At 40.1% G+C, this 19,823-nt stretch overlaps 1 protein-coding gene across 5 annotated transcripts in view; it reads left to right on the top strand.

Annotated features, from left to right (window-relative positions):
• Positions 1-19,823, top strand: part of ST5 (suppression of tumorigenicity 5) — a 172,761-nt gene that overhangs the window by 62,600 nt on the left and 90,338 nt on the right. For all 5 annotated transcript variants that reach the window (XM_017810375.1, XM_017810392.1, XM_017810415.1 and 2 more), the window contains one exon: positions 11,781-11,885. In XM_017810375.1, the coding sequence (XP_017665864.1) occupies positions 11,806-11,885 (80 nt within the window). In that variant the 5' untranslated portion in view covers positions 11,781-11,805. The remainder of the gene's footprint in view (positions 1-11,780; positions 11,886-19,823) is intronic.

Genomic DNA, 19,823 nt, shown 5'->3' with positions numbered 1-19,823 from the left:
TTTCTTCTAATGGCTTTTCAGTGTAGATTCACACTTTCCTTGTTGTTTGTTTGTTTGTGGNTTTTTTTTTTTTTTTTTTTTTTTTTTAGAGTGGAAGAGTGAAATTCCAGCAAGGCTGACTTAGTGAAAACTGAATTAGTGTTGATGGCTGGAGAGAAATGTAACTTGATCTTCTGTCTCCAGCGCTTGAATCAGGAACTGAAATAATTGTTCTAAGACTCTGGTCAAGTTGCCAGAAAATGGAGCAGTGCTTCTGCCAGATGGTCACCACAGAAGTGCCAGACATTCCTCCCCTCTTTGAGCTTGCAAGTGTGTGTATTTGAGAAGGAAAATACACACAGGCAGCAGGGAACTGAAATGCTATTCTTTCTGAGATACTTGCTGAGTGTGCTGTGCCATGGGCAGTGCCCGTGGAGGTAGCAATGTGTGATGGCTAGCAAGGAATATGTGCACAAAGACTTGAGCACAGGAGTTTTGAGCAGTGACATTAGTCTCTCTAACACAGGGCTTGACAGAGAATATGAGGTAAAGCCACCAGAAATGGGACTGAAGGACTCATCACACAGCATGAGAAGCTAGTTCAGTCCCTGAAGAAATTGTGGGTCACTGGAAGAGATGATGTTGCCTGCCAACTACTAAGCCCAGCTGTACTGGTTAATGATTGGTGCCTTTAATTGAACCCATTGTGCATTACCATAGCCCTGCCTTGTGGGAGCTGCTGGTACAATAAATCTTGATTTTTTTCCCATATTAGAAAGCTGTGTTCTTAGGGCATTTTAAAAAGTCTCAGGCTTTTTTGCTCCTTGCCCCTCTTTCTGTTACTATAGCTACTATAATTTTTGTTAACAAAGGGAATAAGAAGTAGTTTGCTGTGCTTAGTTTGCTATTGTCATTCTGCTATAGCTGCCAATATTCTCTCAGTCCTTTCTCCTCTCCTGTCTTCACCCCCCTCCACTCTCCTCCCCCAAACCAATTCTGTAAAGAAACTGCAGGAGTCTGGGAACTGCTGGTCTCCTGCAGTCACTGCAGAGCTGTATGCGCATGGGGAATGAGGCTTCTCCCCATCTAAATTCAAAAACTTGAATTTAGGTTTGAGTTTGGGCTTGTGTATCAAATGAGCAGCTACGCAGAGTTTGGAAAGTCCTCACTCTCATGGACCTGCACCTGCTTTGCAGGACTGCAGGAATTTCTGTCTCTTTTGGTGAAGTATCATGTCAGGTTCCCACAGTGTCACAGATCCTTTTTTCTTGAAGTATCTTTGGGACAATTCAAAGGAAGGTTTTAGCCATGGAATGAAAGCATCCCTGAGCATGATGAAAGATGGACTGCTTTCTCTGGGGGACACAGAGTGTGTTCCTAGGATGGAGGGAAAGAATGGGAGTGTATTTCTCTTCCCACCTGTGGTTTCTTACTGCCTTTTTATCTTTCTAAAAAAAGCTCTTCACCTGTGCTTTTCTCATATTATGTTAACTATTCTTCATTTTACCTTTGTTCTACCAGTCCTCAACTCACCCAATATTTGTCTGAACCTCACCTTTCCTTTCTGTTCCTTCTTTAGCATGCATCCTCTGTTTCAGTGGCACAGTTAAGAGGAAGGCTGGGGCTCACTTATTTGCTGGATCCATGCTTCTCACCTATATTTGTTTTTAGTTGTCTGAGGTGGGAGATGGAGCTTATGTAGGCAGGGAATGGACTGCACTCACTCAGGCTGCTCACATTGTAATTTATCATCCAGGGAGCACAGGGGATTTGGATTTGTTTGTTTTGGCTTGGAACATGTAGAGTTTGAATGAGAGGGAGTCAGTAGCCAAGGTGTTCATAGACACGAGGGGAATCTGAATCAGGAAACCACTGTGCATGAGACAGGTGCTCATTGCCTCAGGAGAGGCTGGTTTTTAGGAAGGCATCCACGAAAGGCAGGAGAGGGTGGTTTTGGTGACTGCAGTAGATGATGAGCAATGGCTTGTTGTCTCTGTTGCTGATTACCCATGTCTGGGCTCCACCATGTTTGTGGAGAACCATGTTAGTAAATAACAGGTCCTCATTTTTTGTGTGTGAGCTAAGTCATAAAGTTACTCCTGGTCCATATCACTACCCTGACTAGAGCAGTGATATTTGGACATATCGAGCCACATATTTCTGTAGGAAAAATAGGAGCAACTTTGGGAAAATTGGCATGCAACTGAATTCTAGAATGTGGGTGATGTGCTTTACTCTCTGACACTGAATTGGAGGATCTCAACTCTAATCAGGTTTCCTAAGACTGCTAAAGAAAGCCATGTCAGAGCTCAAACACAGCTCAGAGTTCCTGCATCCTGCAGATGTTGCTTTAAGTGCAAGAACATAATTTCTAAATGTAAACAGATACCTCTCCTGAAAGATTCTTGCACAAATCCCTAATACAAACAACGGACTTAATTGCCATCCCATTTCTTGCTGCTAATGTCTGTGTCCAAGGCCACTTCTGGATGTACTTTGGATACAAGGGAATTGAGATCTTCTCTGTGCCTTTCTCCAGATTCTCTGGATAACTGCCAAGAGCTAAAGAGACAGACCCAAAGTTGTTCTCATATCTTTGTGCAAGCCAAGACAGCTTTGGTCAATATTTCCTACTTATATCCATGAGGTCTCCAGCCCATACCTCATCCTCCCAGGATGCTTTTATATCATCATATTGAGACAGTCCATGCAAATTAATAATTGTTTCACTGGAAGTGTTAGCATTGGCAGCTTGGGTATCACGGACAGGACCTTCTGGGAGATACTGACTCAGAACAGTAACACAATTACTAGGACATAGTGATCTAACTAGGAGATTCACAGTGCCACCACGTATCAGTTCTTGACCTTACTGACCCACTGGTATTTAAAGGTGATCTACTGCTGCTGTAGAATGTATTTTCCACGGTGTCACAATTGCAGTTGCAAAATGAAAGGCTACTTTGAGAGTTTTCAAGCTTTGTGGGTGTCAACTTCACTGCTGTCACTTGGGGTATGGGAGAAGAAGCTCAAAGGTCTGTTTGTACAGACATTGGGAAGCCAAATTATTAATTTATAGCTCACTGGCTGCTGTTAGTTAATCCACTGGCTATATTCTAACTTCTAAGCATGCCTTTATACCTACCTTGCTATTAGGTAGGCCTTTATGCCTACCCTACATGTACTAAAGACATCTGCATGGAGACTTCGTGTGGAGTATTTAAAATGCTGTCAATTCTCCTCTGCATACAGACAAGCTCTGACATGTTTCTGCTTTATAGAGTACAATTAGTAAAAAAAAAAAAAAGGTCATTTGTCTACCCTGGAAAGTTAAATCATGTTTAAAGCACAATATAATAGCAATCTTGTTAAGCCACCCTCTGTATAGCAGAGTGTACTTCAGATGCTTCTGGGTGGCACAGCTTGCTTCTAGAAAAGATGTCCATATGCAGTAGTAGTCAGGGAATAGCTTAACTGGCATAACTCAGTGACTCATAAGAAATGTATGGCAAAATGAAGTCTGAATATCTCTCCCTCTCAAGTGTCTATGCAGCTGCATCAAGATTCCCCTTCCTTCCATCATGTCTTATTAAAACATTACACAAGACATATCACTGCTAATAGCTTTGCAGTTTGCACTTTAGTGGTGTGCCTGGGAGTGGGAGCCACGTGTGCCTGGCAGGCAGGAAGGGAGGTGGGCTAACAACACTGGGCACAGCATCTTGTTCTGCATTAGAGCTGTGACCTGTGTTTTGCTCTAACAAATCAAAACCTACAGCAGCTGCAAAGCCAGGATGCTTCTCAGCTGTCCAGCAGACTTTGTCAGTCAGCCTTGGGGTGAAGAAGGTTCAGTCATCGATGTCAGCTCAACAGGGAGGTTCCTTTTAAGACTGACTAAGACTTTCATCTTGGTTTGTCCACCCTGTGTTTACCCCACAGTGTGTGCTCCCAGGCAGTGTGTCCAATGAACTGTGCTTTCAATTGCACTGGAATGCTCTTAGGGACTGGTGACACCCTATGGGAAATGCCAAAAGACATTCTATTATCTCATTTATCATATACTTTGTGACACAAAAAAATATTAATGAAAAAGCGTCTTTCTTCATAAACTGGAAGTTGGATTAGGTTAAGGATTACATTAGTTAAAACTAACCTACTCTCTTCCTTAGCAAATTTATAATTTGGTTTAGGATTACATTAGTTAAAACTAACCTACTCTCTTCCTTAGCAAATTTATAATTTGGTTTTTGTGTCACAAGAGAGTTAATTATTGTGCAAATGATGTTGGTGTTCCTATTAGAGGATTGTGATTTCAATGAGGAGTGAGCAACAGGAGCAGGTGAGCTCCTGAGACTCGAATGGATGATTTTATGCAAAAATCTTGAGGACAAAGGGAAGGAACAAAGGAAGAATAATAGCAAGGAATTGTAATATATATTGGGCACAATTTCCAAGTAGGCTGTTTTCATAGTGACATGTGGTCACTGTGGAAATGTTTGTATTGCAAATGGGAAAAATATATAGGCTTCTGATTATTTGGTTCTAAGTCTGCATTGCAACATATGATTACTAAGGGCTTTCAACAAATCAGTGCTCAGTAAGTTTATTATAGGGTTTGTTGAGAGGACTTACCAGATTGTGACTGACACAAGTACAGCAGAAGGAAACCAGAAGGCACCTTTTTGTAGTAAAGTGATCCAGATCTGAGATGCCCCACATATTTTTCTTGCTGAAGCCATGTGAGAGTAATGTAAATCTAAATCCAACTTCCAGTGTATGAAATCTAACAGTTTTTCTTACATTAAACACATGAGTTTCTGCTGCATTCATGTCAGACAGAAGATGTCTTGATGAATGTTTTTTCCTTTTTTTTTTCTCTTTTTACTCTCAAAAAATTAAAAGCAAAAATAACTTCTGTGTTTGCAAGTCTAAAATAGTATTTTATACACTATAGGAACATATACCACTTAGAGTGCTGTCCACAATCAGAAAGATTTGTCTTAAAGGGAAAGCACACAAATTTAGTTTTAAGTAATGTATGCTTTGAAACAATTTTTAAGGTGTGTTTTCCTGACAGTCCAGAATAATCCAAATGAACGACTGAAAATCAGCCTTAGGCAAAGAAAAAAGCTCAGATGGTAGGTTTTCAGATAAATAGGCTCCCTGAAAGAGATAGCTGTATGAGTGATGGGGTGAGACTGTGTGGTATCATAAACTCTTTCTACCCTGATGTCTCAAATCAAGATAATTAAATTTCAAATAGTCAATGTATTTTTTAAACCCCATACTTTTTCTTCAACCTACACAGGGAAATACTGACTTCTGATTCAATAACAGACATGTGTTTTCTGTTAATGTCTCCTTCTCGCTTCCCTGGGGATCAGTCCCCTTTAAAGGAGCCTTCAGTTTAATCCAGTTTGATTTGTCGATCGATGTGTACTTGCAGTATTCAGTCAGAGCTCTTTAAAAGCACTCATTTAGCACAAATGAGTTGGTAGAAGTCACAGTGAAGTTACTTCCCTGCTGGTACAGCAGTAGCTGTAATTTATCTCGGTTGGAAGAAAGCCTTGTATGGGCTACTACCCAGGTGAAAAGGGCTGGTGGTTACTGTACTAGATGTGGCACAAATCAATATGTCTCTCCTGTATGCAGAAAGGAAGAAGGATTCAGTCCAAAAGCTGGATTCTGTCCAACTTCTTTCAGCTGGGATATAATTCCAGTAATGTAAGAGAGCAAAGCACAAACAAAACCTTATTGGTACTTTTTAATACTAAAGCAAGTAAGGTAAAGAAATGCCCTAAGTGCCAGAGAGTTCCTGTAATTACATTTAGAAGTTTTTCAAATACAGTGACCTCCATAACCTGAGAAGCATGGTCACACCCAGTATTTGTGAAAATCCCTTCATAAAAGGTGAATGCAAATGCACAGTAGCACTGGTCTCTTTGATTTTCATGTTGTTTCCCTTTCATTTGGAAGCTGTGATTGCCCTAGCAGTGCTAAGGGTAATAGAGGAGCTTAGTGATGAATTTTTACCTTTGGACTGTGGTGTGTTTCAAGTGAGGTCTGTTCTTTCCACCAGGTATTTTCCATTTTCAATTCAAGCTCCATGGAAGATAAATAAAGTAATAGGAAGGTAAAGGAGAGTGAGGGAGACAAATGAGGAAGGCACAACACAGGCAAGTGCATGAGTATCAGAAAAGGGAAAAGAATTTTAGGTGGCAGAAAAACAGGAAAGGAGGGTTGAGGGGGGAATAGAGAGCTGTCCCCGCTCTGGGCAGTGTGCCTGCTTTTCACCTGCCTGGTTCTGCATCTAACCAGGACTGCCAACCTATGCTGAGGGGAGGTAACTTCTTTCCCCTCCAATAAGGGCTGGAACATCAGTTTCCTTGTGGTACCAGTTCAGTTCAGTGAACTGCTGAAGAGTGGGTTGGCATTGCAAGGGTCAATGACAACCAAGTCCACCACTCTCTGTTGGTTATACTGGGAAGTTTGTGCTAGAAGTAAACTTGTCATCTTGATTGGGAAGACTTAGCAGAGAGACTGCCCATTGACTTGATCGGAAACAAGCTGTGGTTTGTGGGGAGGGAAACTTTGGATGAGACTGTGAAGTTAATACCAGTTAAAATCTGTGCCTTTTGCAGTGTCATAAAGATGAGAAGTTTGACAAACCCTATTCCTTTGGTTCTATTATCCACAAACAGAATCATCAGTATTGGAAGAGACATTCAAGGTCATCTCATCCAACCTTCAACCATAATCACCCCTAAACCATATCCCCAAGTGCCACATCCAGACACCTCTTGAACACTTCCCGAGATGGTAACTCTACCACCTTCCTGGGCAACTTATTCCAATGCCTAACCACTCTTTCAGTGAAATTTTTTTCTAACGTTTAATCTGAACCTTCCATGACCCAAATGAAGTCCATTTTCTCCTGTCCTTTCACTTGAGTTGTGGAGAAGAGACCAACCCCCACCTCACTACACCCTCCTTTCAGGTAGTTGTAGAGAGCAATGAGGTCCCCCTGATCTCTTCTCCAGACTAAATACCCCCAGCTTCCTCAGCCTCTGCTCATCAGACCTGTGCTCCAGACCCTTCCCCAGCAACGTTGCCCTTCTCTGAACACACTCCAGCACCTCCATGCCCTTTCTGAAGTGAGTGGCCCAAGACTGTACACAGTCCTAGTCACTCCCCTTGAAGACAGTAATTTCTCGTGTTTTAAGAAGCGCGTTGGTGTCATCATAGTCTGTGTGCTGCAAAGACTGAACTTGGGATGAAATAGTTGATTAATACTTTCTGAGTATCTCCACTCCAAGTCCTTGCTGAGCAGATCCTTTAGCTCTTCGTTTTGATTTGTATGGTATTGGGTGGCTAAACTTAAAGTGGCAAAACTTAGAGAGCAGATATGCCTGATAAAAGCATGTAGTTCTTGGAACAATGTTCTTTGGAGTCTGTACAGACGCCCTCTCAAGGCAGGAATCTTTAAAAATTTTATTGGACTTTCCAGTTCATCAGAACTGATGTTGTTCTGGGAGGACATAATTATCTGTGTTACTGGAAGGGAGTAGGCAAATTGCCATGAAGCAACTTGTGACTCCTAAACAAAAGCTGAACTATACAACACCTCTTGAAATGTGGGTGAGCTTCCCTAAAGCACTCAGAAAAGCATATTAACATGCTAAGCTGAATTCTCAATGCCTAGAGACATTCTGTTGCAGCTACTCTTAAGAGAAAAATAAGTAGACCAAATATATTAATGTATTTCTGAGAGTTTGTATTTGTTATAAAGTACTTTTTGAAAGCATGAGTTTGTTTTAAAAGCCTGTAGTTCTTCCCTGTTATGCCTTCCTGTCTCCAGGGCCATATGGATAGGAAGGGACATTGAGCACAGTACTAAAACCAACAAAACAAGACCCCAAAAAACAAACAAACAAAAAACATGCGTTCTGTTGAACAGAATAAATTGCAATTGAAAAGTCCCCTTCTGCTCCTGTTATATTAACAGAATGGAAGATGTCATGATTCAACTTATGACAATGTTTTCTCTAAGACATGTTGATCTGAGACACTTTATATAGACACTACTCAAGACATCTGAGCCTACACATGAATAACCAGGTTCAGGTTATTCATTCACCTTCCACAGAAGGAGAGGAGGGAATCAGTTCTTGGAAAGCGTTCACTGATGGACACAGGGTGTATTAGAAAGCAGAAGGTTTTCTTGAGACCTTAGGAGGATATAAGGAGTGAATAAAGCACTCTTGGTTGCTTTGACTTTTCAGGTGCTTGCTCCAAGCCTCGCTCCCATTCACTTGCACTGTGGTGGGACTAAGAATGGGTGCTTCCAAAGTGCTGGGATGCTTTAGGAAAGTAAGAATAATTTTAAACTGCAGAGGGGAGGAGCATAGGATTTACCCCTCCCCTGCTAACATTTGTTAATGGAATTAGAGATTCAATGTTGCCTTAAGGTTTGTTAGCCCAAAGAGTGATGGCTTTCAGTGCCTCATCTGTCCATTAGAAAGCTCCAGGCCACACTTTAATTTTAAAAATATAAGGATACTCTTAGGAGCAGGGCAGGTGGTTCATAAGGATTATTCTGTCATTGGGGTTTCCTGCAATGACAAAAATCTGTGAGGACATATCTGCATTGCAGCAGCCATTTTCAGTCAGGATGCTGAACCCTGACTGGCACGAGCAGTAGATCCCATATTGCCACCACACATTTTTTTATATTTGTCTGTCATGTTTACCTTTTGATCCTGATAAATGGTTTGTGGAGGTTTTAGGCAAAATTGATGTAAAAATGAAGAATGCCCAGATTTTACCATCTAGGCTCACTAAATTGCCAGTTTGAGAGCTGTCCCAGTGAAACTAGTGAGACCACGTCTGGCGTAAAGCACAAACTATGGCTACATAAGGATTTCAGAGGAATTCTTTAAACTTTGTCTAAAAATGAAGAGTTCTGTTGTATTTGTAAATATAGTTAGATGGTTTACCAGGCAATGTGGAATCTGTGTGACATGACTATTTTTGGATATGTTTTTAGCAGTATGTCACAATACTTGAGAGACTTTGGTTTTCATTGCTCTGTGAAGAATAATTTACAAACACTATTGAAGAATGCTCTCACCCAAGCCCAAGGGATGTGATTCTTACCATACAATGATTCAATAAACTTGCAGGGCTGTCACACTCATTTGAAGACTCTAAAATAACTTGCTACAAGACCATAAAATTTGGTTTAGGTTTCTTTTCTTTGTCCCTCTTTGTTTTGGAGTTTCTTTTGGGAGGGGTTGGGGGCTGTATTGAGGATTTTTTGGAGTGGTGGTGGTATAAACCTTTGTTTCCAGGCACCTCTGTAAATTGTTGATTGAATACTTTTCTGCCAAGTTCAGGTTGTTTGCATTTTCCCTGCATATGCAGCATCACCTGCAGTAAAATATTAATCCAAAATAAGCATTAAAGAAAAATTACATGTAAAAGTAATCCGATAGTACCATATATATAGGAGTCTCAACTGCATGGGAAGAAATATGCTTATCTCACTAAATTTGAAATATCTTGTGAAATTGTCTTCTAGAACTCAATTCCTCTTTTGCTGAGAACAAATCAGTTTGGCCTATTTGACATGTAAGGTAGCTTTGAAGCGTGAGATTTAAATAATAATTTTTTAAAAATATTGACCACAATGATATTTATCAAACTTTGACATGCTCTTTTTCCATTGAATTTTGGGTATGGGAAAAGTGGACTCTTAGAAAACAACAACTACTATTTTATTTTTGTAATATGTTGGTCAGTATTCCATCTTTTTGAGGGTTTCTTGAGCTCATTTTTGTCTTACATTAATTTTCCAAGATTTCCTTTTCTGCATGCTAGCAGTTATTATTTTCCTTATGCCACGTCTCTGATTTCTCTCTTATTAGTTTTTAATATGTGATTTAGACAGATTTAATGCTGTAAAAGTATTGAAGTGGAAAGTGAGTGGAAAACATTGAAAAAACTGCTTGCTCCCTGTGGAATGTACAGTCCTAGAAAGCTTGGCCAGCATCAGCAGGCTTCCTTTCTTGTCCCAAGCAATCCCTTTTCCAGTCGGAACAGGCAGTTCTGTAACAGTCCTGTTATCTTGATAATGTAACACTAACAATAACAATGAGACGCTGGAAGAATTTGGGGAGCTTCAGTGTAGAAAAACATGTTACCAACTGGGGAAAAAATCTCCAGTTAATCTGTGAAAATTGATACAAGACAGTGGAGAAGGACAAGTAGACCTGGAGTCTGTGGTCAGCATGATTGACTCTGCCTCTGGAGCTGCAATCTGCAGGAGATTTTCTGACTGTATTTGTTCGGAATGAAGTGGTTTAGAGAATGTCCCTTCACTGTAATGGCTTTGTTAGTACAGGGATTTTTGTGTGTTGTCAGTTCCCAGCTTGCTTTTCAGCATCACATTACAGTGGCTTCTCAAGCAGTCTTGACTTACTGTGGGTTTGAGTAAACAAGAAGTTTCGTAACACTCCTTATTTTTGCATTAGCTATGCCATTAATGGTCGTAAAAAATGGTAGCTCTGGTCAGACCCTGGGTGGCAGTGCTGTAAACCATGGTAGATATTTTAGTTTATAAACTAAGCAGCATCTCAGAAACCACCCAGAGTGGTGCCAGCAGAGCTACAGAATCCTGGATAAATGACTCCTTCAGCATCAGATGGAATAAGTACTGTTCTATTTCTTTCTCAAGGGACCCCGTCGGCATTTTAGGAATCTTATCATGACATGGAAATACCTTCCTCCTTCATTTTGCAGAATATTTCTCAAGACATTACAGTGACAGAGGAAATGGCCACTAAGAGCTGTGGTCTGTGCCAGAGAAACATGGAATATAGTCAACAGAGGAGCATGATGTTGGGGGTTACCACTTTTGCATCCTTTGGATTACATCCATATCCTATATCCATATCATCATATTCTCCCTTCAGTCACATCATGACATTCCTATTTAAGATAATGGGATGAAAGCAAAATAAGTCACGGTACTGGGCTGCTTCTTTGCCAAAGTGAAACAATGTCAAGAAGTAAGACCCATCTTTTGGGCATTTAACTGAATATACAGGGCTGAAATTAAATTCACAATTTTTGAGATTACCATATTACTAAAACATAGCTAGGCATTGCTAAAGTTTCATTATATTACTTGAGGTTTTAAAAGTGTCCTAATACAGTTTTACTTAAAGAATCTTGAGCCTAATAGAGAAAACCATTTGTGATACTTTCACACCACAAACAGATTTGAAAATTATATTCAACAAATCCACTATTGAATAAATTTAACTATTAGAAAATATTTCCACAATAGAGCTGCATTTTAAAATTGAGAAAGCTTTCTTCATTCCTTAGAATAGTTTTTGTGTGGTCAAAATGCCAGTCACAGCTATGGTATTCACAAGTATCACGCAGTGCAGTTACTGGGTTCTCCACATACCCTGATGGATGGAAGAACCACACCAAACCTGTAATATTTTGTGAACTTCGTATCAAGCTCTGTTCATCAGACAGGTCAGAACCTGATGGGCACACCTAATTCCCATAAGATATTTCCCTTTATAGCACTGGGCTCTAATAAATTTGGCTGTGGACGTGAAAGAGCAGCAGTAGAGAGGTAGGGTTTAGTTTCTCAGGATCATAACCAGACTGATTGCATTTATAGAATGAAAAGCAACCTAGAGTTCTGCCTTTACACAGCATAGTAGTTCTAGCAGCTAATTGTCATTTGGGCTTGTTGAAGCTTAATTTTTTTCTTCTCACAGATATCTACATTTCTAGAAAGCAGAAATGACCATGACTGCCAACAAGAATGCCAGTGTCAACAGCAGAGCTGGAGGGAGTAAAGTGCCCCAGGACACTCTGGATAGGTAAGTGCTGAACTGCAAGATTCTGAGAAAGGTTTGTCCATGTTTGGGACAAAATCTCTTGTTCAAAGGTTGGCCTCTATTCTGACACATCTCTTGGCTGAGAGAAGTTTTTTTGTAGGGGTAGGAGGAACTGAGGTATGAGGGAAGGTCTGCTTCTGGTGTGTTTCTATTGGGCTGTTGCTGCTTTCCGTCTGGTTACAAGGAAAGTGATTGCAAGGAAGGACCTGTGTGGAAGGTGCTATGTAGACCTCAGGAGATCTGGGCTAAATTTCTCAGCCATGTGACTGCATGTCAACCTCCAGTTTGTCTTGTATTGGTTTCTGTCACGTTTTCTCTGCTGTATCTGCTGTCACAGACTGTGGTCAGACTGTCTCCTGTTGCAGATCAGGCAGTGAGTGGGAAAGGGCTGAATGTAAAGTACAGGGCACATCTCTGTTGCTTTGCTTATTTGTCCTTTCTATAGCATTAAAGCAGTTTGCAAAGTAGATCATTCACAGCTAGGGGAAAACTGTAGCCAAGGACACCTTAAATCCCCAAATCTGGCAATCCTGGGGAAATCAGTCTTTTTAGACTAGTTCAGAAATCAAAGTGCTCTTGCAAATTTGTGCATGTTTACTTCTGGCTAAGAAACGCTATCCTAATAAAGTTCCAGTCCATGAGAAGGATGTGACATGGCTGTATGCAGTGCTGCACATGCCTTTAAATAACAGACATGTTTCACTCATGAATTGGTAAAGTGAAAATGCAAGAAAGGTAGAGTGAGTTTTTGCTCCCTTGTTCTCTGGTTTGCATTGGTAGTGTTTTGAGGATAAGAAAGGACAAATTTTCTTTGGGCAACTCTGCTTTGGAATGTTGCTTTGATATGCAAGTAAGCAAATCACATGCAGTCATCAGGTTCTCCTATCCATGTCAGAAGGAGTCTTGTTCTCAGCCACAGCCTTTACAAAGTAATGCTGACTGATTCAGCCCATGGCCTTCATGCAGGACAAGCTCACCAGCTCCTCTCATTCTGGGACTGTCAGCTGTAAACCCTGCATTTAAATCTGCAGTCCCACTGTGCAGCCTTGCTGTGCTTTGACCAGGAATGTTTAGACAACTATTGGGTTAAAGAACCATTGAATAAACCACTTCATCACAGGAGCAAAGCTCTAGACTTTGGTTGTCAGCTAGGTGAGCAGAAAGCCACACAAACTGTGTAGGACCTTTCCTAAAATCCATGATATGTCTGTTGACATATCTCCCTGTCCTTGCTGTAGCATTTTGTCTAGCTCTCCAGGGGATTCTTGCATGATCCCATTCTGTTTTAAGGGACTATTCTGTACTATGTTACACAGTAACATGCCAGTGACTTAATTTTTCTTGTGTTTTGTCTCAAAAAGACTTTTACACTGTTATAAACAGCACAAAGCAGGAATAACTTGCCCCTAACCTTATAGAGTCTCCATACTGCAGTAATACCTTTATGTTACATATCAGACATGGAAGCAAGGAAGATGCTCTTAGCCATAAAAAGTTCAACAAGTAACTCTGTAAGGCAGTAAGTAGGCTGCAGTAAAATGAGTCTGTGCCCAGACATGAATGTTGTAGAGGAAAGAAGCAGTGGAGGTCCTATTTATTTGTTGGACACTTTGGGATAGGGGTGTGGGTTGTACCCATGTCAACAAAATGCTCCAGTCACTTTGTCCAGGCCAGGTGGCATCTGTTTTAGCCATATCTGACTTGGAGTACCACACCTGATAAGCTGTACCATGGTTGTTCCTACCTGACAAAAGTACAGCATGTTCACAGAAGGATTGTACTGGGAGAACTTCACTGTTTCAAATACACTAGTAAACATTGGGATACAGGTGAGGGGATCACAAAATTACTGTTGGATTTTGTTCACTTGAGAATGAAATGTCAGAGGCGAAAAGTCCCTGTATTGCAGCTGCCAGAATAGCTGGTATAGATGGAGAATTTCAGACAGAGAAATTGAGGAGAGTTGGCTTTGATCCTAGAGGGGAGCTGCAAGACAGCTCTAAAGTGTTGTTGAATGCTGGCTTGGTTTGTCATACCTGTCTTTGTATTCTGAACTTTTCCAAGCACAAACAATAGAAAAAAGAAAATATAAACTATATTCTGAGATTTTTCAGGATGGAAATAATGAAAAATGTATTTTTAGCAGTTTTCTGTTTTTATTTAAAGGAAAACTTCTTTTTAATGACACATCTCTGTTTTTCATTTAGACAATCTGGGTTTTTTTCTCACTTTTAGTCCTTTCCATGGCTGACTCTGCATTGCCTTTTTTATCTAATAACTTATTTCTCTCTTTCAGCTCTTTGCCACACCTTCTTCCCACTTATCTACACATATCATTGAATCACAGTAATCCCAGGCAATTTTCCTGAGCTGGATGAAATGGATTCATCCTGATTACCAAGGGATAGGCTGGTCTACAAAGTAGCAACGAGTTAACAATCAAGAGCCTTAAATTAGAACCCTGACCCTAATCCTGTCTGTGCTAGTGACCTCCTTTGTGGCATTGTCACATCCTTCCCATGTCTAAATCTGTCATCAGGTTCATCTGCCTTTTTTCTTGCTGGTGCTGTTCTCCTTTTGCTTTTTAAAATGTGCAAGTAGAGATAACCAGCATCCATTCTAGTGGTTCCTATTAGGCAATATTATGCTGTGTTGAAGCTCAGCAGAGATGGACTTGATATCCATGTACACATACCAGTTTGTTAGTTTGTGTGTTTGCCATCTCTTAGTACAAAACAGTAAAAACATAAAATAAAGAGGGCCAGGAGTGGTTAGAGGAATTTCTAGAGAAAAATTCATATGTGGATACTAAAACCAGATCTCTGATGATATCTGGGATTCTCAAGCTGCTTATCATCCTTCCATCAGTGCATACAGATTGGTGCTGGCAACTTGGGTCTAGACTTTAGCAAAATTTTGGACCAAGTGTTTTGTTTTAAAATCTTTTGCATTCTGAGTAGCTTAGAAAGTACTGTGGGATACTAAGTTAATGGATAGTAACTGTCAAATAAACTGTCTTTCCTTATCATCATCATCATCTGTTTTGATTAGGATTTGTCAGGAAAAGATTTTGTAAGTACAAGTGTGAGCCTGAAGCTAAGGAAAATCTTTGAGTTGCACTTGCACAACAAGTGGGGAAATGAATAGGTGGTCATGCACCATTTCTACATCCATTATTTTGCCTTACGTAATCTTCTTCACCTGTCTTCGAGAAACCCTGTAAGAGGATGTTATTTGAGTCAAGCACAAGGATTCTTCATTTGAGTCAGACTCTAAATCAGTGGAATAAGTCCTGGCATAATAAAAGTTCGAGGCTTTCAGGATTTATTGCAAACATGTTCAAAGATTTGCTTAAACTGAACAGTCACTCTCTCTGCTTGGTATGGAATTTGGCTGGACATTTGGAAATCTGCAAATGTATTTTATAGTTGGTGGTAGTAGAGTTTCATTTAGTGCTGATATTGCTGCAACATAGGTGTATTAATCTCCTGGTGGCTATGGCATATTTTTGGTGTTATTTTCTTGTCAGTCCTAGTTTTGGTGAGGTTTATTGTTTCAAGACTGTTCACTTGGACTTGATCTCAAAGGTCTTTTCCAACCTGAATGCTTCTATGATTCAGTGATGTAGTATCACCAGCTGGTTCAACCTTTTCTGATTCATTATGGGTCAGAAGCAAAGGTCAGTAAAGTCTGTAGAAGTGTTTCTAATTGCTTTGGCTGTGAATCAGATCCCTGTACATCACAGATTTAAATTTTAATAATAAAAGTCCTCAAAAAGAAGGTGCCTACAAGTAAATGGCAAGCATCAAGATTCTTGCAGTAGCTAAGATTCTCTTGGTCCTCACCAGAATGCGGATTCACACGAGCCACCAGAGCCATTTTTTCACCAGATTTGTGTGAATGACAGTTTAGGAAATGAGGGAGAGATTATTTGGGAGGATAACTGTGAGTCTCTCTTGAGAAACTGGTTGTGGGATTCACGGGTTTCTGCCATAAGTATAGGGGGGGAAAATGCTTGGATTTGAAGAAAGTGAAGTGATTTAAATAAATAAATCCGCACTAATGCATTGTTTCTGAACCTACTGGAGGTTCATTCACCACTTGTTACAAACAGAGGTTTTTGTGTGGTTTAGGTGAGACAAACTTGACTGTGGGTAGGAAAACTGTAGAATGATGACAAGAGTGGTTGAAAGTATGGAACATTTTCACTACAAGGCAAGAGTAGATTGATTGTGACTCTTCATCCCAGAGAAGAAAGGGTTGGAGGGGAAGAGGAAGTAATAGAAGTCTCTGAAATGATATATGGAACAGTGAGGATAAATAGGGGGAAAAAACCTCTTTCTGTTTAAGAACTGGCACAAATCAAATAAAATTAGAAGACAATAGGTTGAAAATCAGTTGAAAAGAAGGCACTTCTCTGCAGCATGTTTTTAAACTATGAAACTTATTGCTATGGGATGTTGCAGTTGGACAAATTAATGGAAGAAAAATCTTCCAAAGCCTTTTAGTCACAGGAACAAAATCTATGAGTCAACAGACTGTTAAGCTGGTTAAGTTGCACTGCAGCTTCTCCTGTCCAGGCACCTGCTAACCATCATGATCAGTGACTGAGCCTGCACCAGGAATGCTTTTTGAGTCCAAGCCAGTGGGGACATTCTGATGTTTTTTGGAACAAGAGCCAATTACAGGAAGCAAATTGGAGAAATTGCAAAAGGATTGTTACGCTTACAAAATGAGACTTTCTGGCTTTCGGTGAACTTCAAGGGCGCAACTTTAATCCTTCCTCGTGAGTCACTGAGGTGAACGCCAAGGAACAGAAGGATAGGAAAGCACCTTATGTGTAGCTGAAAGTGACTTCTTGGCAGTTCTGGCAGGAAGCAGCTCTGTGAAATCTTCTTAGCTGTTCAACAAGAGACAAGGGAGCCCAGAGCATGCTTGAAGCTAGTTCATGACCCTTTTGTATCAAATGACTACTTGGTTTGATTGCACCATAGTTAAGCAGATCAGTGTAACTCTGAGGACACATTAAGAGAACAGAAGGTAAAGGCATAGCAGTGTTTGAAGCTCTCTCTCCTTGCAATGTGGCTTGTTTTCCCTTAGCAAATGATTTAGTATTTATCTGGGGTCTTTGTGTTTTACGCAGAAACTTAATTTTAATTAATTAATTAATTAATTAATGAGGTATTTGTCCTAATCTAGTGTTTGCTCCAGTGCAAACAAAGGTAACTGTAGAAATGGCACTACGACCTCTGACTTAAAAATCACCTTTACACTATACTGTATTAAAATAGGCCTATAGTTATGTCTGTGAGGTCATGCTCTACTTAAGAAAATACAGGTTACAAACTTGTACTCTCTATAGTATAACAGAGATAAGGAGAAAAAAAATTCTAAACAAAATAACTATATATTAATATATCATTACATCTGAATATTGTAGCTTAGTTTGAGATGCTAGATGCAACAAGGACCAGAGCTGAAAAGTGTTTAGAGTAAATGTGGCTACAGAACTTCTGTAAATCATTCCTAACGTCTTTATCTCTGGCTAATATACCATCTCTTAACTCTGGATCTCAAGCCATTTTATACATTTCTTACTTGCTGCAGTATACTACTGGAGTACAGGAAGAGTTTGTTTTTAGAGGAGCTCATTGATTTACAGTTTTTTGTCTGCGAGTATTGAATGAGGCATAAATAATTTCAGATTTTGTTGATACAGGCTTCTTCCAGTGTGTTTGTAAGTGACAGAATTTCTCTTTGTCTCTAATATTTTCTGTGGTGCAGGCTGTGCCTTGTGTACAAGTCCCACCTTGGAGACTAAGGGAGAGCTTTTGAAAGCTTATACACATTTGTATACCATTTACAGTGAACAAAGATTAGATTCTCTGCAACTAAGTGTTGTAGTAGCATGATGACTTTAGTAGTATATATAGGGGGACTGCCGTGATGAGCTAGAACACCTTTCTAGTTTAATGTCTCTGGGCTCAATTTGGGAAGATAGACAAAGCAGAAACCAATCTTGATTCCAGCTGTGGAAAAGGATGATGTCTGAGGAAAACTACTCTCAGAGGCCGTGTGTCTGAGGAAAACTATGTTACCAGAATCATATGAGTTTCAGTGCTGATTGGATTTTGTGATGTGGGCTGTTGTCTTTCCACCCAATCTGAATGGGAAAGGTGGTGTCCTCACTGGAGGGTGTTGGTGGAGGATGTTCTCCAGCTGAGCAATCATGATTTCGATGGCACAATAAGCTGAGGGTGCTGATGTCAGTGGGTGGTATAGAAATTTGTGCTAACTAAGGATTACATCTGCAAATTGCTGTGAGCACTGAGTTGCAGGTTGCGAAGTGTCTATCCTAATAACTGTCATAAAACTTCTCTCTAAATACTTTTAGTTGAATCTTTGAACCAAATATACTCTTTACTTGGTTAAAACTGGAATCTGATATCATGAGTTGCATCTTTCTCCTTGCTTGGGAAGAACTGAGCTGAGTACCCGCAAACCTCTAAATATAGGCTCTGGTTTTTATCTCCCAGCACTGTGTGAGGACATTCCTGCTGTCACCAACAATTTGTCAGCCTCATTAGCCTGGCATATGCTGAGATATGTTTGCACTGGCTTTGTGGCTCAAAACTTCTTCCTTCTTCAGAATGTAGGTTAACAGGACAGAATTTAATTGGCAGAGCTAGCTTGCCTCCAGTGAAGGCAATAGAGTTGCACCACATAAATCAGATCTGGACTAATATAACTCTAGAGATACCTTAGGAGTGTTTCAGATGAATTGTTTACAATTCTTTATTTATCAAATAAAATAGTGACTGACATTGTTTAACAAAGTAAGCCCGTGGAGTAGTGTTGTGTCCAGCTTTATTATGAGTGCAGGAATTATTTGCTGTTGTTATTCATAGGTAAAATTAAAATTGGAAGTTCGTAGGGAAGGCTCCTCAGGTCAATGCATTAACTTGCTGCTAGGTAAACCAGAGGCCAGATCTGAGTTTGCATCTGAAGGCAGAAACAATCTTAGAAACATCTTAGAAACTAAGAAAACTTTTAGAGAAATCTTCGGTGAAGGAAGGCTTTGTGCCTGTGTTTCAGCCTTAAAACTCTGAGATGTGTGATCACTTCCAAAATCAGTCCTAGTCAGGCCAAACTCATTCAGTTTTACAGCCAGTGTATTTATTTATTTATTTTAAGATGAAATAAATTCTTGATTCACGTTAATAAATCCAACTTTGAAATACTTTGCTTCCTTTGAAAGGATTATGTAGTTGTGGCCTGGGCAGAGGACTAGAAATACTTTGCCTCAGGAATTGACACCTCCAGAATTCTTCAATAAAAGAATGTGCAGATATGCCTGGTGTTGGGGTTAAGAAGTGCTCTGCTGTCAGTGCTGGAGTGTGGGTGGCAGCTGTTTGCTCTGCTGGTTTGTTCTGAGAGTGCTCTGTTCTCTTCCCTTTCCATAGTAAATTTTTCATTTCAAAGATGATCTCATGTCTTGAGGAAAACCCGTCTCTATAGGGAGAAGTATTGTCTTCACAGAGGCAATGCCTGTGCAGTACTTGTCTCTCATTTAGGGACATCCATTCATGGATGCAACTGTAGTGTCTTCTGCTTGTGTTACCAGATATGTAACAATATGACTTTAAATTAATTTTTAAAAATTCAATACTTTTCTATTATGACTCCTAATATAAGAAAAAACCAAACTAAATTAATTCTCCTCATCCCTGTGTTAAACTGTAGGCACTGTCTATATTTATTGTTAGGTAATTCATCCGCATGTGGTCCAGTCTGCCTGCACTGACAGTGAATTACCTTGTGACTCATGCAAAAGAGCTGTGTTCACACCCAGGGTGGATGACTCGAGGGGCAGATAAGGCAGACTGACACTGATCAACTCCCTCCCCATTACTGTGACAG

This window comes from Lepidothrix coronata, unplaced genomic scaffold (assembly GCF_001604755.1).
Source record: "Lepidothrix coronata isolate B3197 unplaced genomic scaffold, Lepidothrix_coronata-1.0 Scaffold1, whole genome shotgun sequence".
NCBI classification, from domain to species: Eukaryota; Metazoa; Chordata; class Aves; order Passeriformes; family Pipridae; genus Lepidothrix; species Lepidothrix coronata.
The sequence above is the reverse complement of the archived record's forward strand: the minus strand, read 5'-3'. Positions and strand labels throughout refer to the sequence as shown.